General features: G+C 47.6%; 1 protein-coding gene across 7 annotated transcripts in view; it reads right to left on the bottom strand.

The window, feature by feature from the left end:
* Positions 1-675: 675 nt before the first annotated feature.
* Positions 676-27,002, bottom strand: part of TSC22D3 (TSC22 domain family member 3) — a 61,763-nt gene continuing 35,436 nt past the window's right edge. For 5 of the 7 annotated variants that reach the window (XM_014459617.2, XM_006082265.3, XM_006082263.3 and 2 more), the window contains exons 3-4: positions 3,338-3,389; positions 676-2,204 (exon numbers count right to left, since the gene is read on the bottom strand). In XM_014459617.2, coding sequence (XP_014315103.1) covers positions 1,974-2,204; positions 3,338-3,389 — 283 coding nt within the window. In that variant the 3' untranslated portion in view covers positions 676-1,973. Of the gene's footprint in view, positions 2,205-3,337; positions 3,390-3,745; positions 3,901-4,101; positions 6,719-27,002 lie in introns of those variants that run through there. The other 2 variants (XM_006082262.3, XM_006082264.3) reach the window with 2 other exon arrangements.

Raw genomic sequence — 27,002 nt, 5'->3', positions numbered from 1 at the left:
GTCAGGATCCTTAGACTTCGTCCTGCACATGCAACTCGTAAGTTGTGAGCAAACTTTCAGCAGTCACAAGTGAAGCAGCAGAGACAAGTGAAGCAGCAGGGACTGAGAGCACCTTTCCTTGGGGGAAAGGATGGGGTTTTGGCTACCACATGCATTGTTTCCTTTTCTAAGGTCCTGTTAGCTCTTCTGCCAATGTCAAGGGTCTCATGTGGATTGGTATTAAGGTGAATGCACTAAATGATCCTGATGTTTTCAGAAGAGGGAAGAAGCTCACTAATGTTTATTTGGTTCCTTTCTTCTTACATGTATAACCTTCCCTTTTCTTTTAGGCCTTTTTGAGATATTCTCGCTCCAGGTTACCCCTCTAGCTGAGGTTGTGTGTTAGTTGTCACCTTGCTACTCACTTTGAAGATGTTATATGAAAGCAGGAGCAGGGCAGGGAGGGATGGATGTGGGGTTGAGTCCCAATTTCCCATAACAGCTGTGTGACTTTGGGCAAGGCACTTAAACTGGCTGAGTCTCAGCTTCCTCAATACAATGTGGGTATCGTGTTAGTTACACAGGATCATAGGCCTGCCATTTAGGGGATACTCATGATGGTTAGTCAATCAGGAAACAGTGCTCCCAACCACGAGGGGCCTTTACCACCCACTCCATTTATACTCAGACACCAGGTTTATTTTTAGAAAAAAAGAGCAAAGTTTATTGAAATTTCAAGCTACATCTGAGAAATCAAAATCCAAATCCTGGAGACATACATCAGGATAAGTTGTCAGAAAGTGGAAAGTATTCACTGCCACAGAACCTCCTAGAGACAAGCTCCCTGAGCACATCACCTAGGCACCATCACATCAAAGCCATTGCCTTGTTCATCCCTTGTCCACGAAAGGACACCAGCAAGCCAACTGTTTTCTTCACTTGAAAGTTTTCCACAAACATTTAAAAAAGTTTTTGAATAACAACATGAAGTCCCAGCTGATCTTTTCTCAACCCCATTCTATGTAGTCAGCACCAGTGAATGGTGGGTTTGGCATTCAAAAGAGGACCTCACACGTCTTCAGAGGACAGACGCGGCAAGGATTGCAGCAGCAAGGCATCCGTGGCCGCATTCAGAGACTGGCCCACTCCCTGCTTTTATTTTTTAGTCTTACTTAACCTAAAGGACAAACTGGATCAATTTGGTAAATGAACACAGTCAAAGAATTAGCCTTAAGAGATAAGGAACTGGTCAATACTCCCAAAGCTGTTTAGGCCCTTCAAAACGTAGGTGTATGTGTATATGTATACATCACTACACTAAGATATAGATCTAGCCCTATGGGTATATATACGCATGTATGGCTATATAGAAAAACTATGCCATTACTAACCAAACAGAACTTTGTAGGCAGTCATCCCAAAGCCGTAATCCCACACTGGGCTGTGAACAAAGCCATGCATTATACCATATTAACCGACAGAAGGCTGACTTGGCTCAATCTCTCCCATCTGTGGCCCTGCTTTGGCGAGGCAGGGGATAAGAGAGAGGGTGCCTCTGCTTCAAACACAAGTGGCTTCTTCATAGGAACAGTCGTTGTCAGGTGAAGCTGTTAAAGATGTCCATGGAAATGAAAAGCAGACCCCCTTATACTTTCAGGAGCAAACTGGCATCACATGTCAAACAACCTTTCTCCTTTGCCAGTCACAGCAAAGTTGCCCGGGCCCTGGGAGCCCCCAGGGCACGGTGGCATTAGAGGCTCACTGGCTTGGGGTGACGAGGCCCCATGCAACTCAGCCTCCAAAGACCTGCTCTTTGACAGGGGTCTGTCACTGGAGTGGACCCAGGTGGCCATGTCCTTGGGACATCTCTTGGCACCAGCTATGCTAGGTGTAAAGTTCTCCACATGAGATGACGCTTGGGGAGCCAAAAACAAACTGGGAAGAACTAGGTAGAGCAATTTTAGTGGCTCTGCCCACCCTGAGGGCAGAGCCACTTACACTGCAGAACCATCAGGGGCCTCAGGCGATTGTGAGGTTTCAGGAGCTGGCTCCTCAGGGCTCAGACGGGACTGGAACTTCTCCAGCTGCTCTGGGCTGGCCAGAGTCTTCAAGAGGGTGTTTTCACGCTCCAGCTGGGAGTTTTTCTCCACCAGCTCTCGGATCTGCTCCTTCAGGATCTCCACCTCCTCTCTCACAGCATACATCAGATGATTCTTCACCAGATCCTGTCACAGAGGAAATCACAACAAAGCCATTCGTTAGCCATCATGGCTCCTCCACAGCACTTTCATCTTGCCATCAAGGTGCCTATGCTGTCTCTTATGCCACCTACCTCCAACCTTCCTTCAGCAACCCCTCAGCACGCTGGCTCCGCAGCCCTATTCTTCTTGCACCCTTCTCCAAAGCACCTAAATGCTTGCTTAGCAGAGCTGCATGGTCAAGGCAACACCTGAGTTGAGAGCCCAGTTTTGAGCTACACAGGATCCCCCCCCTGCAAGTTTCTAATGACTTTTAAAGCTGGCCACTTAGGAGCATTTTGGGTGAGAATTCTGCTGGTTGCTGGTGGTTGGCTATATCCCCATTTCCACATAAGTTCCTGCTACTGGCCTAGATCCCAGGGAGGACCTTCAATGTACCCCACACTGTTATTGTTTGTTTGTTTTTTGCTTTATGCATCTTCTCCAAGACAATAAAAGTGGCAATTTTGGAGTCTCCTCTCTCCACATGACCCAGCACACTGAACTGCAGTTGTCCAAAAGTCTGGTGTGACAAGACACTTGCCCTGGGGAAAAGTACCTGATTGCTGTATCCTCTCTGAATTTGATTACTGCACTGGGGTCCTGGAACTGTGTCATTAGGCTCCAGGGCACAATTAAGTGGTTGCTAACTGCTGACCGCCTTAACCCCCTGAGAGGTGGAGCATGACCTCTACCTGGTAAAGGGGGGGGGGGTGAGGAGTGGGGTGCTTTGTTTCCTGTTCCCTCCCAACTCCTGACCCTGGCCCAGGCTCTGCAGAGGCACTGCAGTGCGGCTGCAGCATCCAATGAGCTCTGGTTGCTGCCAAATGCGAGATGCAGACAAAGTGTTTCAGCTCATTGCCCTGCAATGGGCCTAGAAGGGAGCCAGAGGCTGCTGCCAAGAGCCAGGATGGGTGAGAGAGGAAGAAAGGAGGGGGCCCATCAAGGAGGGTAGACTGGAAATGCCCTCAAAGGTACCTCGTAATGGGACTCTACTTAAGGCCTGCAAGGGGATAGAAAGCAGGCGGCTAATGGCTTTTGCATCCACCCCCTCAGTCATGCCCAGTTACATAAGCAGCAGCTAGGTCTGGGGATGGGAATGACACAGTGATGCCACTCACCATGGCCTGCTCAATCTTGTTGTCTAAGGCCACCACGCTGGCTCCAGAGGCACTGTCAAGACAAAAAGCAAAGCAACCGTGTTAACCACCTCCCTTCCACTCTGAGTACCTGGTAGCTGTGGCCAAAGTCCTCCATCTGCCCCAGCCCTTCTTCTGTCCCGCCTCCCTGGCCCGAATTTCCAGGCACTTTGTCCCCAGGTCCCGTCTTGACCACTGCAGGAAGCTGCATCTCCCCACCCAGGCTGGCTCCCCGCCGCCACCGCCCAGAGCTGGCGTGCAGCGGCGCTCGGACCAGCATGGCCTGTTCGCTAGCCTGGGAGACAGGCAAACAATGGGGCGTGCGACCCCGGGAGTTCCCCGCCGCAGGCCTTTTTCGGCTCTGGCTCAGAAGGTCCCAAGTAAACCTACCGAGCTCCGAAGCTAGCTAGGGATTCCTTCTGGGCTTGGAAGCTTCCGGCCTGCTCCCCAGCAGCGCCCAGCGCACAGCCAGCCCCCTGCCCAGCCCTGCCCGCCGCCCCTCTGCCTCTGGCTGCCTCAGCCTCGGGCTGCAGCAGCTGTTCTCACGGCGCAGGGGCCGCAGGGACGCTCCAAAGGCGGATCCCGGCGCGGCAGTGACAACCCCCCTCCGCGTACCCTACCCCCGCCCCTTCCCAGGATGCTGCACCGCGGGGAACCAGGACCAGCGGCGCGCCGCTAGCTCAGAGGTCCCGCTCTCAGCTTAGGTTCCGCCTGTGCCCGCTAGGGAGCTTTGGCCAGTAGTTTACCTGTTATCCAGCTTAACGGAAACCACATCTCCTCCAAGCAGGGAAGAGAAGAAGGAGATGTTGAAATTGTGCAGCTGGTAGACAGCCACCTCCATGGGGGTCTGATACATTTCGGTGTTCATGGCTGGGCTGCCGGGGAGCTGGGGCGAGCTGGGCGGGCTGGGCTGTCAGCCGGGGCTGCTGGCGCGCTGCTCGGGGGCTGGACTCTGGGCGTCCGACCCTGGGACTAGGAGGGGGGCAAAGGCTGCCGAGAGGACCTAAAGCCAGGCAAGCGCTCCGGATTTGAAGGGAAGTGGCTCGAGGGGTGTCACCTAGTGTGTCACAAACTCCACGGCCGCTAGTCCAACCCAGACTCAGAGATATTTCGGCTCCTGCTTCTTTATATAGGAGGAGCCGGCTGCGTCACATGGCGTCAGGAGTCATGCAAATGAGTTGTGTACTGGGGCTTTGTGGCCCAGTGAAACCACATCCGCTCCCTGAACCTGAGGCTGGGACTGTAAACAGTTCAGCACTTTCTTGTGCCAACTGGCATCTCCAAAGAGGGCTCTGGAGATCGGTAAAAACCAAACTGGAACTGATTTCTTAGAGAAATTAATACAAATGCCATAACAGTAGATAGCGTGCAGTAGAGGGCGGTGCTGGTTTAAAAAATCCTTCTTCAGGGGTCAGCCAATATATCCCTATGGCTTTGCAATGCTATCACACACCACACTCCCTAGGCACCCAACCTAACCACGAGGAGCCTTGCCTTCTTCCCACTGCCTGCCTTCTCAGTCTCTCTCTTGCACAGTTTGTCACCCTCATGTCCCCTCACTCAACCAGTGGGCTCGCTGACTTGCGCCAACGCTAGCACCTACCCACTCAGCTCCTCCTCTGGATATGCCTGTCTGTGTACCAACACGTGCACAGATCTGTGACATGCATGGGATGTGTGCACGCATCTGAGCAAATCTGTGCATGCCAATATGCCTGTGTGGAGGAGAGAGTGTCCAGGAGCTCAGATGAGTAGGGAAACATGTACAGGGAGCACCTGGCAGCCAGGTGGGTGACAGAGGATGTGAGAGGAAATGGTAGGGGAGTGGGCACTGGAATGACCACAGATGCCAGCCGTTTTCTCTTTGGTTTCCACACCCGATTCTGCATTCAACATTCAACATTACCCATGATTTAATGTTCATATTTTTCAAAACAATATTCTGTTACTTTCCTATAAACAGGAAAAGACAGCAAAACTACAAACCAAGACTATATGTATAAACCATCCCAGGAAAACACCTGTGATAGGTCCAGCCATACATAGGATTAGAGGGTACTTCAGGCACAAACAAATTCCAAGTCACAAGGAAATGAGGTTTGTTGCCTATCAAGAGGTATATATGTTTCCATCAAACTATATTTTCACCTTTTCAGGCTCAAGCTTAAAAAAAAAAAAAGACATCAGAGGCTTGAGGTCCTTTTCTACAGCTCTTTCCTAAGCGAGGCCACCTTGTGGGCACACACAGAATTGCAGCCAGAAGGAGTAACCCAGCCACAACAAGAACAGGTGATGCAACTGAGAGTATTATTTACAACAACTCAGGGCCATAAGGAGAACATTGGGTTCCACCACATATACAATAGTTTGACTGAGGTTAGGGCCAATATTCATGTATCAGTTTGTGATTCAGGCTGTGGTCCAAGGAAATACCTTAATGCAATCTTGCTGTTGGAAAAATACTGGGACTCTCTTATCAGCAAAGAAGGTAATTATTATTTGCTTCAGGATATTTCTCCTAAACAGGTGCCTGGCTCTGACATCCTTGTCAAGGCCCCTCGGGAAGCCCAGTCTAAAGGCCTTTATTTTCTCCAGGCTGCCAGGGCAGTTATGTCACGAAACAGCCAATATAATTTACTATGACGTGGGGCTCCCATTGGACCCCACTGGTGGTATAGTATGTGTACAAGGGCCATTCTGTTTGCAAAAGGATTAGAAACAGAATTATTCAAGCAAACGTACTACACTAGCCAGGGGTGCTGTTTTTCTTCACCTCAGTTTAGGTGGGAGACAATCCCAATCTCAGGATATTATGTTACATTTAGGTCACAAGCTGTCTGATCATGGTGTTTGCACTAAGAACCTTGTGTAGTAGGCAGAACAAAGTCCAGGCTATATTTATATGTCATTAAGAACATTAGCTAAGGGAAAAAACCCTCTTAAATCAGGAGCTTAATTGATATTGGAATTAATTTTCTGATATATTAGCCTGTCTTCTGTGCTACATAGAGCTTTCTTAATCCAGAAAGAGTCTCTGAGTTGACTTTTCATCAGTTTGTAAATCTTCCCTAAACTAACTGTTGCTACTTACCCCAAGATTCCAAGGGAGATGATTAAAAGGGAGAGATAAATAAGCTATGTTGGCAGGAAAAAAACAACACCACCAGGAACAGGGCATAGGACAGAAGAAATAACAGCTCCTTTAGTGGGGACTCCCTTACATCAAGATGGAGGTAGAGAAATCCAGGTAGTTTGGGGAGAGAAGAAAAGACATTAAGTTTGCTAGCTAGGCTGTATTTGAAATGTACATTAATTATACTTCAATTAAAAATATGCTGAGTTTGAGACCCACTGATAATAACAGCTACTATTAACTGAGCATCATCGTCTATGGGCCAGACACTGTGCTGGATATGCCACAAACCCTGCAGAGTAGGCACTGTCACCATTTTACAATTAAAAGAAACTATGGCGATGAGGGTCCGAGAACCTTCCTTGTCCAAGATGGCACAGCTAGTAAATTTCAGAGCCCTGACCTACTGACCTTGTTCCTACTACACTTACTTGTCTTATGGGGCAGGGATAGGTTTGTTGAATGAGTAATGCCAGGTAGCTGGGGGTTGGTTTGGAGGTGCAAGGAAAGTGGTGAGATGTAAGAAAGGGTGAGGGGCAGGAGAAGTTCCCCTGGGACTCCAGCAGCAGTATTAGAGAGAGTTCCAGAGGCTGACTTTGAGCTCTGTGAGCACAGCCGGCTTTTCTGACACTCGTGGCAGGAGAGAGCAGTATCAGGGGACAGGAAGAATATCAAAAGTGTCCAATTTTTTTTAAATACGAGGGCTGTGCTTATCCACATAATTTTGAAAGGCAGCCACACAGCCATCAAAGAAAGCTCTCTCTGTCTATGGAATTGAAAACATTAATCCAACCAGGTGGCTTGCAGAATGGAATATGCAGTCCTGGGGTATACAATATCGCAAATAAGGTGTGGTGTCTTGGAGTAATCTTCACAATCCAGTCTAACTTCCAGTTCCCAGGGCCCCATAAACTGGCACCCTAATTAACTCCCTTTATTTCTATTCCTGCTGTGCTCAGCTTTTAAGAGAATGAAGCCAATGACAAGAAAACAAGCTATTGTCAGGGACTTAGTTTAAAAATCAACTTTGAAAGGATGTCCCAGGTTCAGCCCACACTCAGCCAATCTCACATCCCCTCTACACCTTTGGTTTGCCAGCCACCAGCCAAGTGAGACGGCTCCTTGTAATCCCCCCTTACCAAGCAGTGGCTGTATCCCAGGATCCCAGGGCTTGCTAAGGGAAGACATAGACATAAGTGTCCCTGTAGAAAGATTTTCAAACAAGGGAAGGCGGGGGGATGGATGAGAAGTAGGAAGAACCCAAAAGGTTTTCTGCTGAACCCTCAGCACACCAGAAAATTCCTCTGCCCAGAATAGCTGTGTCAGACTTTGCAGTAAGTGGAAGCTTGCCCTGTATAAGAAAGATATCTATTATCTGATCTAACTTTTCTGAGTCAAGTGCTGATCCATGAGGCTCTCAGCAGTCCTTGTGTCCTGTGGGCTTTGAGGTAGGCCCCAGGCAGGAAATAGTTGATTATGAATTCAACAGCCCAACATCTTTATGTAAAAAGTTTCTAAAATCCCTTTCTCCCACCCTACATTTACGAGGTAGGCTGGACCCAGAACCAGCACAGCAAGAGCACTCAGCTTATGAGCCAGGTCCTCTGCTGGCTCTCAGTTATAGCCCTACAGCCATGAGATTCTGCAATTAAACAGATATAGCTGACCCTCCCTCTCTCAGGGACAGCCTTCTAGATGGAAGTTGGCATAATGAGGACGGAGAGGACTTCCTCCATTTCAGGAGGCCCTCCACGCCAACTTGTCCCCTTTGAGCTGGAAGAAGTGTCTCAGTATTCCCACTGGTCTGTTCCACTTCAAAAGCCAGACTCTCTAGGACAAGAGCCCTTCCTACTTCTGGTTCCCAGAGGACAGTGGGATGGAGACTGGACAGTCTGGACCGCAGAACCCGTGGGCAGGATCTCAGCAAGCCGCCAAGGGTTGGGGAGCAGACTCAGGGTGGGGGCGGTGGGTTGGGGTGGCGATGAGGGGGAACATCTCACTTCCCTTTTTGTCACACTTGAAGCATTGTGTACCACGCAGCCTAAAGGAAACTATTTATAGGCAAGTCTTCCTTATTTTCTACAGGGAATGTTCCACCCAAAGATTCAGCAATGTTGCCAGCAAAACACAGGGTCTAGTGTCAGGAGAAGTGGAAAAAGACACGATGCAAGAGGTGCAGGACAAGCCACAAAGCAAATACTGGGTTAGGAACTGGAAAATGAAATAAAAAAAGATATTGAGCACGGGAGCGTTAGAACAGTTAATGGGACATGGGGCCGCTGCAAAACAGCCCTCCCATTTACTCTTCCACAGAGGCTCCCTTCCGGGGCCCATTCTGGAGGAAGGTCTGTCTACTTCTTTTTTTAAAATTTTTTTCTTTATTGATTAAGGTATTACATATGTATCCTTATCCCGCCATTGCCCCCCACCCCCCACTCATGTCCTCACCCCCCTGGTGTCTGTGTCCATTGGTTAGGCTTACATGCATGCATACAAGTCCTTTGGCTGATCTCTCCCCCTTGCCCCCACCCTCCCCTCCCCTCCCCTACCTTCCCTCTGAGGTTTGATGGTCTGATAGATGCTTCTCTGTCTCTGGATCTGTTTTAAGTCTGTCTACTTCTAATTACTTACTTGTCCCTTTTTTTTTTTGAAGAGGCTGGGGGAATAAGAAGGATGAAATGACACCCTTCAATTTGTCCTTGCTTCTCTCTTTTCTTCTCTCTTCCCCTCTATTTCCACTCCAGTGTGGAAAACTATAGACAGGAAAGCCGCTGCCACTTACATCGTGACTTTGGCTTCATGGAAAATTCCCAAACTCCAGAAGGAGGGAAGCAAGAAGAAAAGAAAGTGACAGAGAAATCACCTTGTCCTCTGTGGGTCATGTTAACATCCCAGCATGGCCATGGCCCAGAATCCCGACTTTTGGGGACAAGAAAATGGGGAGGAGGTTGCGGACACAGATGCTAAAGGCGATGGTAGGAGCCCAAGCAGAGTCCTCATGGAGATGGACACATGCTCTTGGAAAAGCAACTCTAGTACCCAATTTGGGCCAAACTCTGGCACTGAATGATGGCAGGAGCAATGAATTGTGCCTTTCAGCTCCCTCCTGGACAGGATCCCAGTGAGTTTCACAATCTCTGAGTGACATTAGGGATGACAAGCAGAACCAAAGTCCATTTGACAAGGTGTTCTACTCCACTTACCCTCAGTCAGAGAAATCCAAAAGTACTCTTGTCAAATCACCTTCATCATCCCAACTTTGGTAGCTAACTAACTATGGGTGGAACGGTTTGTCCTGGTGTCTCAGCAAGACTGGAGGTATTGACAATGTTATCCAGGAGTGCAGTTTAGCTCAGTGGATCTTAAATTTCATGAACCTTGTGTCAATATTTATGCCTGTCTCCCTTCCTCTTATGTCTTGCAGCTGGTAAAATTTACCTCCACAATTTTTCCAAGCCCTCTCCTTTCTCATTTTCTACCCTCACCATCACCCATCTACAAGTATGAAATAGATATTCCTGAAAAAGAGATTGTAAAATTAACCTTGGTAAATGGAATATCTTTCTCCTCTCTGCTTCCCACACTAGTTGCCTTCATCATTCAATTCAATTCAGTTCAATTTAATTCAATTCAAAGTTGCTTGAAAGCCTATTCAAAGTGCAAGCACATGTCAGCGAAATTTTTAAAAAACTGGTAGTACAAGTAAAAAATTGTGTTTCCTTCCAGAGTACCCTGGGCCTGTGGCAACTTCAAAAGTCTCCCTACTGTTAGGTCTCAGTGAAATGTTTGCTTCAGGACAAAGCCCAGAGCTTGAGAGTGCTCAGGAGGGTAGCATGGGGTATAAGAAGGCCAACACCACTGCCATCCTTGGGCATCACTTCATTCTCAGAATCGGGCATGTTTTTTTTGTGTTTTTTTTTTTACTTTCCACCTGCCTTTTGGCCTGTGCCCATCTAGATGGGGATAACACAGCAGCCACAAAGCTCTGGGACTTAAGGCTCCTCTGACATTGTGGCCAACAATGCCACTTTGATTCCATTTCTTAACCCGTAGAATTTGTAAACGAAGGGAAGAAGGCACAGGTCTTTGTTCTCTGAGTTACCAGCTCCTTCCTTCTGAGAAGGGGGTGTCTGTGATTAGTGTGGGGGTCACCTCTACCTGCCAACCTTCTTGGCCTTCCTTCTTTTGCCAGTTCCTCTCAGTCTTACCCTTGTTGCATCTTACACTCCCAGAGTGGCAAGCAATTTCAAATAGGCAAATAGTTCTCCTCATCATGGTCCACCCGCTGGGAATCCTGACCCATTGCATCTTCCCCAGCGGGTGGGAAAGAAAGCAGCAAGAACATGACCACAGCATGCTTGTCTGCACCAGCCTTCCACTAGCTTATCTGAGCCTCTCTACGTCTCTTCTACTCATTGGAGCAGTCCCAAGAGTCAAAATTCTAAACCATTTTTTTTCTGGCAGTTGCCAAGGTTACTTTCAGTGGTATGTGAAGGACTCTGGGCCACTGGCAATACTTGGAAGACAAGAACCAGGAGGGTCTTGTTGGGGATGTGAGGCCAGCAGACTAGGGGCCTATGAAGAGGCCAGGGACTCTGAGGTGGTACACCTGGCTCCACTGTGGGCCCCACTATAGAATGAGTGACCTTTGAAGTGGTACAGGTTCCTTGGGGAACAAAACCACAGTAATAATGCTAGCCTTTTCAGGCACTCAGCTCCTGGGCCATGATGGGTAAGCATTATGAGCCTCACTGGGCTCTCACATTGTATGCCTGAGGCCCTCACTTACCTCACAGAAGAGCTATTCACCATGGGCTCATTTAAGGTAGCTCCTTGATCCTCTGTTGTGGGACTCTGACTTGTGAAGAGAGGCTCTGCAATTGCAAAGGCCCCCTGATTCTTCAGCCACACACACCCCTCCCCACCTGGGGCTTCCTGGAAGAAGAGAAGGCAGTCTAGATGGTGGCAATGGCAGGAGAGGGCAGGGGACACACTACTCCCAGAACAAAAAGGAGAGAAACAAGGCAAACCTCTCTGGGCAGGGCCCCCCAGCCATGGGAACAGAGCCAGGGAACTCAAAGAAGTGCTGGGAGGGGTTAAGGAAGGCCTCTCAGCCAGTTTCAGAATTGCTGACAAGGAATACACACACCTTATCAGGAAGAAAGAGAAGTACGGAAGCACACACACACATTTATGCAAACACCCTCTCAGCCTTTTGCAAATTCTAATTCACAGAGATAGGCAGGCAGAGGGCATAATCATCGTCTCTCTCTCTCTCTCTCTCTCTCTCTCTCTCTCTCTCTCTCTCTCTCTGCCTCTGCCTCTCCCTCTCCTGTTGCCAGCTTCCCCATGATCCAAAAGGGATAGTAAAGCAACAAGCATGGCAAGATTGCAAAGCAGGACTCCCTAAACAAGCCTATGATTATCAAAAGCCATAGCCTCTGCTCTCTCTGAGGTCCAGAGCTGCCTGTGTGCTGTGCAGGAGTCATAGGTGACAGGGTCTTAAGGAAAGCATGGCAGTCAGGTGGATACAAGGAGAACCAACTTTTCTCTCTCATCGATGTTTCTAAACAGGAAGTCCTGGTGCTGCCAGTCCATAGTTTTCAAAGATGTCTACTATACATTAAAATTAAAGAGAAGTAAAAATAAGTACCATTTGTGCACAATGAATCAGGTGAACACCTAAGAAATGATTCCCACAGGCTCCTTGTGAGGACTACTAACTTGAGTCAGTCCATAGATGCCATGTGACTGGCTACCTGAGAAGTATGATTTGAAGGGCACCGTGATAAATTCTTCCTAGTCCAAGCTGTTTGCCTGACCTGACTATGACAGTGCCTACAAACATCACCATCCAGGATTCTAATGAAGTTCTTTACACTTTGAAAAATTAGAAAAGTTTTTTCCAATGCAAAAAGCCCTGGGAAAGTGCCACATTCTGCCACTATTATTTACAAACACTTAAGTATGAACTAAATTATCATATTACTTTCAAGAGTGATCAGTGGCCGATCAGGATTACAAAACTACTGGACTATGGAGAAAAAGAAATGAGTTTCTTAACATTAAGACTGACTAGTGGAGCTGGTGGAAAATACATATGTCCTGGGCTCCAGCCCTAGAAATTTTGGTGGAATAGGTCTGTGGCTAGGGAAGGGTATTTTCAGATGATACAGATGCAGCTCTTCTGTCTCAGTCCATGGAACTGCTTTTGGGAACCACTGGTCTAAAGGTGAGAATCACCAAGACCCACTTTGGATAACGCCCCATGATGGGGTTCAGCATATCCCAGGCCTAATATCTGTTCAGCCATCTCTTTTCCTATTACTCCTGAAAACTTGATCAGAACATGAATGAGAATTGCTTTTAGTAGGAAAATCCAAACCTGATCTAATTTATAAATCAGTCTTTGGCAATATTTGCCTCTCTGTTATGAAGAACAAATTGCTTCTAAGATGTTTCACAGCTGTTGATTGGAACTCTTGGCCTGAGAGGTTGGGGACATGGGGGCAGACATGACAGGTAGGGTAGAAAGAAGAATCCGGGTACAGGGAGAGAACAGGGATGGGTTTGATTTTTCTCCAACTGCACAGTTTGGTCAATTAACCAGCCTTGTCTACCTTCTACAAATGCCAGCTCTCCTGCAGCCCTTGGCTGTCAGCATCCCACCAAACATTGGTCCATTCAGAGACTGATTGGAGGGGTGTGATTCATTCCCCCTCAGAAGCCTGTTGGAGCTGACTACAGAGACTTGCCAACATGCCCATCCCCACCCTGATCCATGCCTTGTGTTCCTCCCCTTTACCATCCTCACCCCATCCTATGACTCATGAGTGCCTCCCTGGCTAGGAAGCCCACTGCTCACAGACTCCCCTCTCCCAGGGGGAAAGCAGAAGAGAAATTCACTGTTCTGTGGTACGCATCCAGCCTATGTTTTGTTATTTTATTTTATTTTTATGTTTAATTTATACTGTCTGCTAGGTTTGGGCTAAATAAACAAAGTCTAAGGTTCCCCCAAGGCCTGGACTTCCTGATTGCCTGTCAGGAACAGAATGACCCTTTTAACCTCTTCTCTTGCTCCTTGAGACAAGCTGTGTTGGGGGTGGGGTTTGGAAGGAGAAGACATTTTGGGTCAAAAACATGAAAATTCTTAGCCCCAACCTAAAATATAGCCCCCCCCCCCTCTTTACAAAATGAATGTTAAGTCCTGAAGCCACCTTACCAAGTAGACTTCTTTTGAAGGCAGGACTATAAGGGTAAAGCACAAAAATGGAAAATTCAAAGTATTTGCACTGATTTTTTTAAAAAATTATACTTACAAAAATCTTTGTACCACCAAGCAAAGACAGAAGGTCCCAGGTCTTCATGGGCAGAGCTGTGGCGACACAGCAGCCTTAAAGGTATATAGACTGAACAGAGCATGGTGAGCCTGCCTGAGAAAGGCTTCCTGACATACACCTTAAAAAATAAGAGGAACACTGGCCCCTATGTCCTGGGATAGAGCTCTAACAGCAAAGTAACGAACCCTGGTCAACAGTTCTGACATCCTGTTATTTGCTAAAACTAATTATACCGTGGAGTTTATTGACAGAATTGCAGAAGAGCTAAAGTAAATATGGAAACTAAGGAATGGCCAAGTATAGGCAGTTACTAGCTCAACAGTTGAGAAGAAGTGAGTTTCACAGATAATCCTTGGACGTCTTAGAGTATTGGGGCCTGAGCACACTGGGGAGATAATTCAGAGGCATCTGCTATGTCACTAGGTGATCTCTCTCCAACAATACACTGCTGCAGTAATGGGCTTGGCCCATGGAGCTGGTCCTGAGCCCTTAGATAGAAAGTACAGGTATACCTAGTTTTATTGCATTTCACAGATATTGCATTTTTACAAACCAGAGGATTATGGCAACCCTGCATCGAGCAAGTCTATTGGCCCCATTTACCAACAGGCTCAGATGATGATTAGTATTTTTTAGAAATAAAGTATTTTTAACTAAGGTACATACATTATTGTTTTAGACATAATGCTCTTCTACACTTAATGACTACAGTATAGTATAAACATAACTTTTGTATTCACTGAGAACCAAAAAATTTGTGACTCGCTTTATTGTGATATTTGCTTTATTGCGGTGGTCTGGCACTGAACCCACAATATTTCTGAGGTATACCTGTAAAGATAAGAATTGAGAGGGACTCCCTTAGTGCATATATCAGGGTGATGTACTCACTGAGAAACTCAGTTCTAGCACCCTTTCTAGATGGACTTGGTCAAGCACTAGCTGATTTGGCTCAGTGGACAGAGCATCATCCTGTGGACTGAAGGGTCCCAGGTTTGATTCTGGTCAAGGGCACATGCCCAGGTGGCAGGCTTGATCCCCAGTGGGGGTTGTGCAGGAGGCAGCCAATCAATGATTCTCTCTCACCATTAATGTCTCTCTCTCTCTCTCTCTCCTTCCTCTCTGAAATCAATAAAAATCTATTTTAAAACACACACAAACCCCCCCCCCACAAATAAATAAATGAACTTGGTCAAGTGGAAAGAAAATATGTTCTTTTTCCACATTGACCAACTTGGGGATGCTTAGGTTTGTAAACCTCCTAAGCTGCCAACTCCTCATTTATGAAATGGGAATGATGCTTCCCTTCCCAACATATGCATCATACAAGGTGTATATGTTTATGGACACTCACAAGTCTAAAAATAGAGATATAATATTTTTGCAGGCTGAGAACATCCTTGACAATGATATATATATTTGCTTATGTTTCCACACTTGGTAGACATCGTGTAGACAGCATAGCTGAGTTTTTGGAGAACAAGAGGGCTGAATGAACATTATATGCTTCATGATTAATAAGGGTCCCTTGGTCCCCAAACACTGCTTGCAAAATGGTTCAAAAAATGATCAGCCCTATCAGTGCTATTTCAAAGTCTAGCATTGCTAACTTTCTGTCCAGTTCCATTTGTAATTTCCATGGTTTCACAAGTTATTGATACTGCTTACAGGGAGGGATGCTCTGAGGGATTAATGTTAAAATGGAATCATCATTTAAATTTAGTCTCTTGAAGGTCTTAGCAATCCTTCTCTGAACTTAGGACCCATGACATACATTAGGTTTTGGTCTGGAGAGCCTTTTCTTTTCTTTTTTTTTTTAAAGGAATTTTTTTAAAAATATATTTTATTGATTTTTTACAGAGAGGAAGGGAGAGGGATAGAGAGTTAGAAACATCGATGAGAGAGAAACATCGATCAGCTGCCACCTGAACACTCCCTACTGGGGATGTGCCCGCAACCAAGGTACATGCCCTTGACCAGAATTGAACCTGGGACCTTTCAGTCCACAGGCCGACGCTCTATCCACTGAGCCAAACTGGTCAGGGTGGAGAGCCTTTTCAATGGCACAAGCAGTCAGTAATCAGCAGGACCTCTAATCTTTCAAGTAGTACCAGAAGCACAGCCAGATAAGACCACAACTGAAAGGGGGCAGCACACAAGCTCTTAAGTGAGCATCGATGGGCTTCCTAGACTAGAATATAAGCTCTGTGAGGGCAGGGGCTTAACTTCTTCACCACCTTACCTTTAGGGTTTAGACCAGTGCTTGGCATACAGTCCCAATGTGGTAAATACGTGCTTAATAAATAAATAAAGATTTTTGATGTATTAGAACTTTGCTAATGGTCCCTTTGGGGAAGAACTATAGACAAATGCATGACTTTGCTTTGTGTTAATACTTTAATTTGGGGATGGTTATTGTCTGAGAGCACCTCTGCATTTAAAAACACAAAAGACAACAGCCTAAGTGCCCATCAGTAGATGAATGGATTAGAAAACTGTGGTACATCTACACGATGGAATACTATGCTGCTGTAAAAAAGAAGGAACTCTTACCATTTGCAACAGCATGGATGGAACTGGAGAGCATTATGCTAAGTGAAACAAGCCAGTCAATGAAGGAAAAATACCACATGATCTCACTCTTTCATGGATAATTAAGACCATTACAAACTTTTGAACAATAATAAATACAGTGGCAGAGCTGCCTCAAACCGATTGTCGGACTGCAGTGGGAAGGCCAGGGAGGGTTGGGGGACAGGAGGGAGGGGAGTAAGAGATCAACTGAAGGACTTGTATGCATCCATATAACCATAACTAATGGACATAAGACACTGGGGGGTAAGGGAGGGCAGGGGCTTGTCAAGGGTGGGGGGGAAAAAAGGAAACTTATGTAATACCCTCTGTAATACTTTTAGCGAAAAAAATAAAAATAAAAAAAAAATAAAAACACAAAAGACCAGTGAAAATCAAGCACACTTGGGAAATCTGACTCAAACACAATTTAATTGAATAAGTGGCCACCAATGACCTGGAATCAAGGCACAACTTCTTCAATAAAAGAGATAATTCATCTCTGTGTGTGTGTGTGTGTGTGTGTGTGTGTGTGTGTGTGTGTCTCCACACGCGCGCATGCTCCTGGTTCTCCACTAACACTAAGACTTTGGTTTAGTTTCCATCTTTAGCTGGAGGGGCTGGGTCACTTGAGAACAGGACACCCACGAGGAGCAGTGGAGGGTGATGAAGCCCAGGAGCAGGGCAGTCCAGTCTCAGCTGGCAGCAACATCAAAGAGGGATTTCGGGCCAGCAGGCCTGATTCTAAACAAGTGACAGCCATATAACTGGAACGATGGGGGACATGGGGACAAAAAAACTGTCCTGACTAAAAATACTGATGCTAACCAAGATAAAGAACAGTTTCACCTTTAATGTCACCCTTGGGTTTGAAGTCTTGAGGACCCCTGTTAAAGTGAAAAGTCTTTCTTGAAAGGGGAACTGTTTCATTTTTTCTCAGGGAAGAAACATGATGATCTGTTCAGTGTGGCCTAAATAGTGGGGGGCTTCTGGGAGAAGTAACCCAGGCTCACTAAATAGAGACTGGTGGAGTGCTGTCTGGGGCGGGGCCTCACAATGGATCTTAGCTAACCGGCAGTCTTATGTTTTAGGGAACAGGCAAATGTGCCAAAATATTCCTGGACTCTCTGTCAAGAAACCAAACTGCCTGAGTGTCCAGGGTTTCTAATTTGCTCCTTCATCAAATGGGCGGCTCCTCCTCAAGTTCTACTTACTCATTTATAAGTTGGCATAGGTGAGAATTTGACCCCCAGGAAGACTCTGATAAGTGGTTGTTAGGGTCTTTTTTTTTTTTTTTTACCAAGAGCCTCCTATTAACTCACAGGAATGAGTTTGAGTGGGGGGAATGCCAGGCAGAAGAGGGGAGTTGTTGCTGGGGGAGCTTTCTTTGGCCATTTTCCGTCACTCTCTGTTGGCAGTTCTCCCCTGCCTGTGCATCAGGCAGCCCTGGTGGCAGGCACAATAGTCACACAAGAGCTGGCCAGGACAGCCCTTGCTTCTCAGCACTCCTCCTTCTTACTCTTGTGAAACTTTGGTGCCCTGGAACCCGACTGTAGCTTGACCAGGTGATGGCAAATTGCCTGCCACAAGGCAGAGCTGGGCCAATGAAGAAAGCCTGGAGAGTAGGGCTGGGCAGTCCCCCACCATCCCCATGGCCCTGTTGTAAGGCACTGACAGCTGGGAGAGGACTTGAAACCAGTTAGCCTAGGGCTCCCAGCCAGCAGTGTATTTTCATCTTGTTTTGACTGGGACTGCCCTCCACTGTGTAAACACGTCCATGTCAGAGAGAAGAAAATGTAGAACAGCTTAAAATAGGTGGGTGGCATGCACCCCTCCCATGAATCACCAGCGCAGGGAATGCCCTGCAGGTGGGCCTTGCTTTAAGCAAACCTGACATAATGAAAACCTCGATGCAAAAAGAGTGCTGGGATGGACTGCTGTTTGGTCTTGACCTATCACTGGGAGAACTCAAAGCCACATCTGGTCCCAATAATAATAATAATATCAGTAGCTCCCATATACTGATTACTGAGCAGGCACTGTGCCAAGAGCATTATATCCATTAGCATTTTGAACCTCATCAACAGTTGCATAGCTGAGAGTAGGAGTTGGGTATCATGTTATCATTAGGTCCATTTTTAAGATGGAGAAACTGAGGCTCAGAGAAGTTAAGTGAGTTGTCTAGGGTCACCCTGTTAGTAAGAGGCAGAGGCCAGATGTGAACCTTTGGTGTCTGATTCCAAAGTTCCTGGCAGTTTCTAGCTGGGCATTGCACTTATATATCTATTTTTTTCATTTCACTTGGTTTTGAGATTTCCAGGTAGGACTGCATTCTAGGCACGAATGTCTCTTCCCACTGAACTCCCTTCGTCATACCTGCAGGGGAATTGGAAACAGGCCCTTATCAGGGTCAGGCAGGGAAGCCCTGCAATGGGGGCTATTCTTTCCATTGACTAAAGGATTTCCATTGCAATTTCCTGGAGCGGGGGGAGCGCCTTCTAGCATGCCAAGATGGGACAGAACTGCATTTCAATTCAGGGACTGGCAGACTATTTAAGGACAACTATTGACCAGACTCCGGGAAGGCCCTCAGAAATCTAAGTACAAACTATTCAGTCACCAGGCTGTGGAAGAGACAAAAGACTCAGTATAATCCAGCATAAGGAAAGACCAAATGTAAACACGTATTTTGAAACAAAATGTCACTGAGCATCACTGTGTAGGTGCAGGGCTGGCCAGAAGACTACACTGTGAAGTAGGAATCTGTCTTCAGAACCTTCCTGCTTCCTTTTCAGGTACCTTCCTCCTGCCTGTCCCCTCAGGGAACCTCTGCCCTCTTGCTGCCTGGAGTAACATGGGCCCCTCACTACTATCTAGAGGGCTCCCTGACCTTCCCAGCCATGCCCCCTTTGAGGTGACTCACAGTGTACCTCCCCCAAGTCAACCATACCTGGCCTAAAGGACAAATCAGAGAAATGTTTTTGTGTAAATGGCAGGTAATGGCTTAAGAGGTTTTACTGTCAAACCACAGGGGTTTTAATCCAAAGATTTCAGTCAGTGGTATAATTTTAGGTATGGGTGGTGGGAAGGGAACAAGCTGAGGGTGGAGGTTGTTTATCAACGATCTTCAAATCTTGCCAATTAGGCCAGGTGCTATTCTGACTGTAGGAAAGTCTGGCTCTACATAGAGGATAAATACTATGCCCTTATACTCATGCTGTATGCTTTCCAGAACATGGTGGAAAGAGCATTAGAATAATAGTCAGGAGACCTGGGTTCTAGCCTGATTTTGCCCCTGGCTACTTAGAACAACCTTGGAATATTAATAAATGTAATAATTGAATGAATGAATGGCAAAAGTGACTTCTATGGTTGCTGCTAGTCCTAACAACCCCAGCCTTGATATTCTCAGATGCACCTATTTACAGCTGTGCCTTTGAGCTCGGTGAGGCCTTCAGGCCCTTACCCTTAGGACCATCACATGCAGGGGCAGCCTGCACTGTGGAGGGACAGCCCCTGGGATTAAAGGCAGCAGGCAAGAGTTTCCACCAGGCCCAAGAGGCTTGAAGGATGCTGTATGGGGGGTGGTAAGGACTGTAGGAGGTCAGGGTCCATCAGGAGTCCAGAGAGTAATTTTTTACACAGTTTTTTATAAAACGGGGAAGTCGAGATAAGAGACCTGATGGGTGTCTGGGCTGAGGTAGAAAAAGTGCCGAGTTGCATGGTAACTCAAGGTCAGGGGCTGGAATCGGGCCCAGAACTCTCAAGCCTCAGCTCACCCCCTTGGGACTGGCCCCTGGCTCCAGGCCAGCTCCCTGAATAGCTCCCACACCCCCGCCCACCCCTGCACAATTCCAGCTTCTTAGGCCAACCTGCTTCCTTGTCTACCAGCTGCAGCCGCCCTCCCCCACACTACCTGGAAGTCCTCCCCCAGCTTTCCTCCAAGGACTCCTGGTGCAGTCACCCATTAGAGCACTCCTAGGCCTGCCTCAGGCCAGATTCCCCCCCCCCCCCCCCCGCCTTCCCAGTGTCACAGCATTCACTCTGACGAAATGTCTCCCCTTCTTACGCAAAAGGGGAACGTTTGCCAGCACTGCTTCCATCCTACTCCAGCCAGGGCCCTCTCCTAGGTACACTCCCAGGTGGTGAGATATTTTCCTATGTCCCCACTCTTTCCTCCACATCTTAACAGTGGCCACAGTTTCTATCCAAAAGAATTAATCTCTAAGAGTGCAATTTCAGGTATTAGTGACCAGAGAGGAGAGATTGATATATATCTGGGGTAGGGGTCCTTCCCAGAATTCCTGAGAAAACACTATGGAGTTGGTTATCTCCATACTCTGGATGCTCCCCTAGGCCCGTGGTCGTCAAACCGTGGCTCGCGAGCCACATGCAGCTCTTTGGCCCCGTGAGTGTGGCTCTTCCACAAAATACCATGTGCGGGCGTGCATGTACAGTGCGATTGAAACTTTGTGGCCCATGCACAGAAGTTGGTATTTTGTGGAAGAGCTGGTGTTTTGAGGCCAATTCTGGCCTCATTGCCCTGAGAGTTGAGAGACCAAAGTTCTGGTTCCATCTCTACCATTAAAACTGTCTGTGTGACATTAGGCAAGTCAATCTCTCTGAGTCTCAGTTTTTTCATTTGTCAAATGGGAGTAATTACCATATGCCTATCTACCTTGACAGGGCTGTTATGAAAATTAAGAGACTGTGTGTGTGTGTGTGTGTGTGTGTGTGAGAGAGAGAGAGAGAGAGAGAGAGATCTAAATGGCAAGGTCTGGGACAAATATCAGGGATTGTTATGTTCCCCATCCTGCTGTGCTTGAAGGACTCATTCAGGTTACACGGTAGAGTCCTCTTTACAAAAAAAATGCCAATGTGCCTTTGGCCTGCCTTCTTCCTTTTTCCAATCCTCTGTATCTTTCCAAGGCTTGGCCCTTAGCCAGATTTGGTCTCCTGTGTACCTCCACTCTGCTTAAAGAACATCTCCCACCCTACCTCTCTCACCCATCCTATCACCCTCAGGCCTTCCTTAACCATCCAAGGGTCTTTTGCCACATACACTCTCCAGGGCCATTGGTGTGCCAAATGACCCTGATTTCCCAGCTCTGACCTTAGCCACTCCCCATGGAAGCTTTTAAGAGGAAGGACTCTGGGGGGAGGAAGGGTGGTAATGACTGAACTTAATGATTTGCTACAGAAGCTGAACACAATGTGGAATAACCAGCATGTGCTCAAGAAACACATCATTGTTTGGTTACTTGTGCTGGGAGAAATTTGGGGATGGAGTCTGCTTTGGAGCCTGTGAAATCCTGCCAGATAGGCAGTTGCCTGCTCCACCTCTAGATTCACCAGGTCTACCTGCCTGTTCTTCCCACCCATATCCTCATTCACCTCTCAACCCAGAGAATGGGATGGGCTTTCATCTCCATGACCTGAATGCTAGAAGGTTATTTTGGGCCTCTCTGGCCTAGTGCCACCAAATTTCTCTGATGATCCCACCTTACTCCCAGAGATGAGGCTGAGATCAATTTGGGACACTCTGAATTTCCCAGCATAAGCAATCAGCTCCTTCCGAAGGTCTATAACCAGGAGTATTTTCACTGAGGACTTCCTCACCAGAATTAGGGGCCCATGAGCTTTACCTAGGGGCTGGAAAATAACACCTACCTTGGGGAAGCATGGTTCTAATAGATCTGTTCCTATACTAGGGAACGGTAGTCCTCTTGGCTGTAATGTCTTTTGGCTTGGCAAATACTGCAGGGAAGCTTTCTCCTAATTTGTGGGGGCAAAGCTCTTGCTTTCATCTGAGCTCCCTCAAAGCTTCATTTCAATCCTCCTCTCCCTAAAGGAGATTAGAGGAAAAAGGTGACCTTGCTAGGCCCTGCCAGGGAACTAGTGACAGGGCGGCAATGCATGGCCTCATTTTGTTGGCCTCTGGCATCCGTCTCCCTCCCTCTGCCCGTTGCTGGGGCCCTATGTGAGCAGGCAGGTTGAGAGGAAGTGGGACTCTTTGGAGAAGCCACCTGAGAAAGTTGGTCCCATAATGGAGGTGACAAAGGTGGTCTCAGAGACCCAAGGCTCAGCAACTGAAGTGGTGGCAGGATTCTGAGGCAAGTAAGGGAAGAGGGAAGTTCACAGTGCAGAATGTAGGTCTTTGGTGGGGATGGGAGGTTGGTAAGAAAGATCACAAACTCTCACATTTGTTAAACCATTAAAGGTAATGGTAATGATAACAGCTACTACTTATTGAAAGTTTATCATGCACCAGGCACTGGGCCAAGCACTTTTCATGCATTATTTCATTTATTTCTCACAATTCTATGTAACTTTTTCTTTAAAGATGACAGATGAGAAAATAGAAGCTCAGGGAGTTGGTGACCAACCCAGGGTCACACAGCTGGAGCTGAGATTCGAGGATAAGTTGACTCCAGAACCCACACTCTTCACCCTACCCAGTCCTCACTGCTCTCTCCCCAAACATGGGCTCTGTGGCCAAATGGCTCACAGCACCTTCTAGCATGGTTCAGCCTCCCGAGACCCTGAGATCCTCAGTTACTTGGAATTGATTTCTCTTCTCTCTATTTTTTTTCCTCAGGAGGCTAACAATTCCAACCAGGGATTTGCTTAAGAGCATACAATGGAGGGGGAAGTGGTAACCAAAAGAACTGGGCTCTGAATCAGGAGAGAGACCAAATCTCACTCCTGGTCCTGCCATGAAATTGTTATGTGACTCTAGGCAGGTTGAATCCCCTCTCTTAGGGCCTCAGTTTCCACATCTTCCCAAACTCAATCTCAGGGTATGGGCAGGGATCAGTGATGTATAAAATCCAAGAGTATCAAATACTTAAGGATGGGCTCCTGACCACCCTCTCCTCTGTGGAATACCTGCCAATTGAAAAGTGTTCCAGCTCCCCACCCTCCACTCCCGGCTTAGCTTTTGGTGAGGCTGCTGTAGCACTCACTACCACCCTCAGCATCTTGTCTGAGACCCACTGAAGAGGCAGTGGCTCCTATCGGCAGGCCCTCCAACCAAGATCTCTTACATCAAACATGCTTTTGTGTCCCTTTCAATCAATTCTCTGAAACGACCTTGCCTTTTCTTTCCCCTTCTCCTTCCTCTCCTTCACCACTACTGCGCCACCCACCCTCAGCCCACTGTTACTCTGGGAACACCACCCTTCTTTTCTCCTGGCAAACTTGTCTGATCCACACTGGCTGGCTTCCTCCTTGAATGCGAAATTCTTCCCTTTAGCCTACTTGGCATCTTCTGGCCTCTTTTTTGTTGCATTTCGTTTCCCACATAATCACGGAGATGGTAGGAACCTTGGGGATCAACTAGTTCAATTCTCTACTTTTTAATTGTGAGTAAGGAAACTATAAGTTGGATAGAACAAATGACTTGCCCTGTGTTACATAACCAGGCAGGGCCAGAGCTAATAATTCCATCCAGGTCTGTCTAATTCTGGGACTGCTGCTCCTCTTTACTATCGTCCCTTGACCTTTAGGTAAGGTCTTACCTAGCAGCCACCATCACCTGCCCCTTCTCCAAATGCACCTATTGTTGGTGTCACACCACTGAGCACTGAAATCTATTCCCATGTGTGTACATACCTAGGTTTCCCAACAAGAAAATAGTCAGGGGGTGGGAGTGGGGCAAAAAGCTAACTCATTCTTCCCACTTGAATGAGGTACAAAAAGGGGAAATTACCTGCCTAAGGTCAGGTAGCTCGTTAATGGGAGAATTGGGAACATGATCTAGGCCTCCGGGCACTTCCACTCCACCATGATGCAGCACACCTCTTTCTCTCCCATTTTCCCACTTCTGCACTGAACTGGAATGTTACATTCTTGTTTCTTCCTCTATTCTTTATATCCTTCGCCACCTTCCTAACTTCCACATTTTTTACAAATCTGCTGGAAGGGACCTCAGAGATTATTTAGTTCTACCGATCACTTAACATGAGAAAACTGAGACAAGAAGAAGGGAAGTCATTTGCTTGAAATCAGACAGCTAATTAGTGGCCCAGCTGGGATACGAGCCCAAGTCACCAACTCATAGTTCAGTGCTCTTTCAACCATCTTCTTCCTGTCTGAGCTTGATGTCTAGAGCCTTCTTGCTTGAAAAGCCCCCAACCCCCACCTCCCCCGGCACCGTCCAGGTTCAGCGAGATCTGAGAGTGCTTGGGCCCGGGGTCATACAGTATCCCTAGGAAAATGTGGAAAGAACAGAGGCCTATACCACCCACATCCTCCCATGTTCTACCCTGGGAGGTCCCTGCCTGGCCTTGCTGGGAGTGGTGACTATCAAGTATGTGTTGAGATAAAGCCATAGCCTCTTGGATTCTCAGTTCATGGCCTAGTGGCGTCAAAGCCCGAGCCAGCTGTAAAACCAGGTCAGCTCACTGTCCTCCCAATGGAAAAATCGTGTAAAATCAATAGCACTTATAACATCAACAGACCCAAAGACCTTTCCTCTGTTTGTTTTGTCCTCCTGGGCCACTCTTTCTCACCCACCCCGCTGTGAAGGCATAGACAGCACAGGAATCTGGCAAGTGACACTGCAAAGGCTAGACCGCAGTTCCCAGAGCCCCTGAACCAAAGGGGGAGAGAGGGCACATTGAGATATGCGTGATTTAGGAAGACCCGGGCCAAGGCCCTCCTGGCTCCTTCAGGCAAAGCTAATCAGATTCAAGGCCCTCTCTCTCAACTGGCACCTGATTGGGACTAACTAGAAGCCACCCAAAAACTCCAGGAGAGATTCTGGAAGCTCAGCCCTACCCTAGCTTTGTCACAGGGCCTTCACTACCTAATAGAAAAACTAGAAAGCCAATTAGACACCACCATGGGGCCTTCCTGTGCTGGGAAGCGTCTGAGGCCCTCAGACTGAAGTGTATGTTGGCCCTTTTCCCAGACATCCTTCCCCCACCCTCAGTGGGTGTATCCTACCTTCCCTCCAAGCATACAGAAGGTGGTGGCTCCTATGCTGTTTTTTGCAGAGTCACAAACAGGCTCCTTCCTCCTGCCCCTGAACTGGTCCTACTGTAGGCACTAATGTTTCTACCATTAAATGCAGTCTTTTATATGCAAGTATTGTGAATTTATTCCAGCCCGGATTTATTTGAACAAATATCTATTGAGCAGTTACTCTGTGTCAGACACTGGTAGCTTCTATCAACTGTGTTTTGTGCTATTGAAGACTGTTGAACCTCATGAGTCCTCATCGAGCTTGTAGGGCAGAAACAGCTGATTTGTTGCTACCAGAGAGAGGACACTCAGGGATGAGATATGAAGGCAGGTCCTGAGAGTAAGTGAGGGTTTTGGTGTGGGTCTCTGAACATTAGGGATACTGAGGTATGGCTGCCTATGGTGGTGAGCTGAGAGATGCTTCCTCCATACAACCTTTTATGAATAGGGACAAACATCACACCCCAGAGAAGTTGTCCTGGGTGGCCATAAGAGGCTGAAGTGAAGACAATCACAGGGCCTTCCCCAGCTAAGGCACAACTGTGACCTCTGCCCTCAGCCCTCACAGCAGGTATTTAAAAGCAACAAGGTAGCTCTTCAGTAGAAAGTGTTTGTGGTTAAACACTACATCCCCACCTCCTGAAGGCATGAACTAGATTTTGCAGCTCTTCTTTTCCTAGGCAAGGTCTTGGCACTATGCCTGCTCCCCCAACCCTGCCCTCTGGGTGATCTTGCTCAAGGACGCCAAGGGAGTTGGTGGCAGGGCCTGGGAATGGAGCCCAGGTTTCCTGGATCCTGGCCTGGCACTCTTGTCACCAAACCCCACCACCTCTCCCCCTCTTCTTTTGCCCTTTGTGCTCTGTCTGTACCCTCTGGAGGCATGTGCCCTGCACCCCATTAGGTTTCACTGGGCAAGATGTTTCTGTCCAACACCAGTCGGTAGTTCAGCTATATGGGGCATAGGGAATCTGGCTGTCTGGCCTGGGTGGGCAAGGGGGAGGGAAGGCCATTTTGTTGGTCTGAGACCTGCAGAACTGGTTCCCTAAGGCATTTTTTTTGCCAGGGGCCCTAAGTGAAGCCCTTAAGCTTGGCATCCCAGAGCTAAGTCCAGGTCACTGTGGGGCTCCTACTCCCAGGCTTGTTGCTATGACATATGGTTCTACAAGTGTTGAGTGGCATTGTCAGGGCCGGATGCAAAAGGCACACAGCAGGGTCTAGCTGTGAGCCAGTTGGCCAGCTGACATTTCAGGGTCCAAAGAGCTTGTGTGTACTGGACAAGCTGTTTATTGTGGTCTTGGCACTGCCCGGCCCTCCAGACAGCAACAAATGCTCCCAAAGTGGGAAAGGAGAGGAAATAAGGAATCAACCGTAGCCAAAGAAGACCTGGAATCTCTTCTCTCACACCATTTGCTCCCTGCAGCTGACATGCTGCTGGTGCCAACTATCGGAAGTGCCCCCATGAGGAAACTGAGAGGGAAAAGCCCCACAAACCTCCATTCGTGAAGTCCTAGATCAGTGGTCGGCAAACTGCGGCTCGCGAGCCACATGCGGCTCTTTGGCCCCTTGAGTGTGGCTCTTCCACAAAATACCAGCTCTTCCACAAAATACCGACTTCTGCGCATGGGCCACGAAGTTC

This window comes from Myotis lucifugus, unplaced genomic scaffold (genome assembly GCF_000147115.1).
Source record: "Myotis lucifugus unplaced genomic scaffold, Myoluc2.0 scaffold_2, whole genome shotgun sequence".
Classification (NCBI taxonomy): domain Eukaryota; kingdom Metazoa; phylum Chordata; class Mammalia; order Chiroptera; family Vespertilionidae; genus Myotis; species Myotis lucifugus.
Note: the sequence above shows the minus strand (reverse complement) of the source record. Positions and strands in the feature narration are given on the sequence as shown.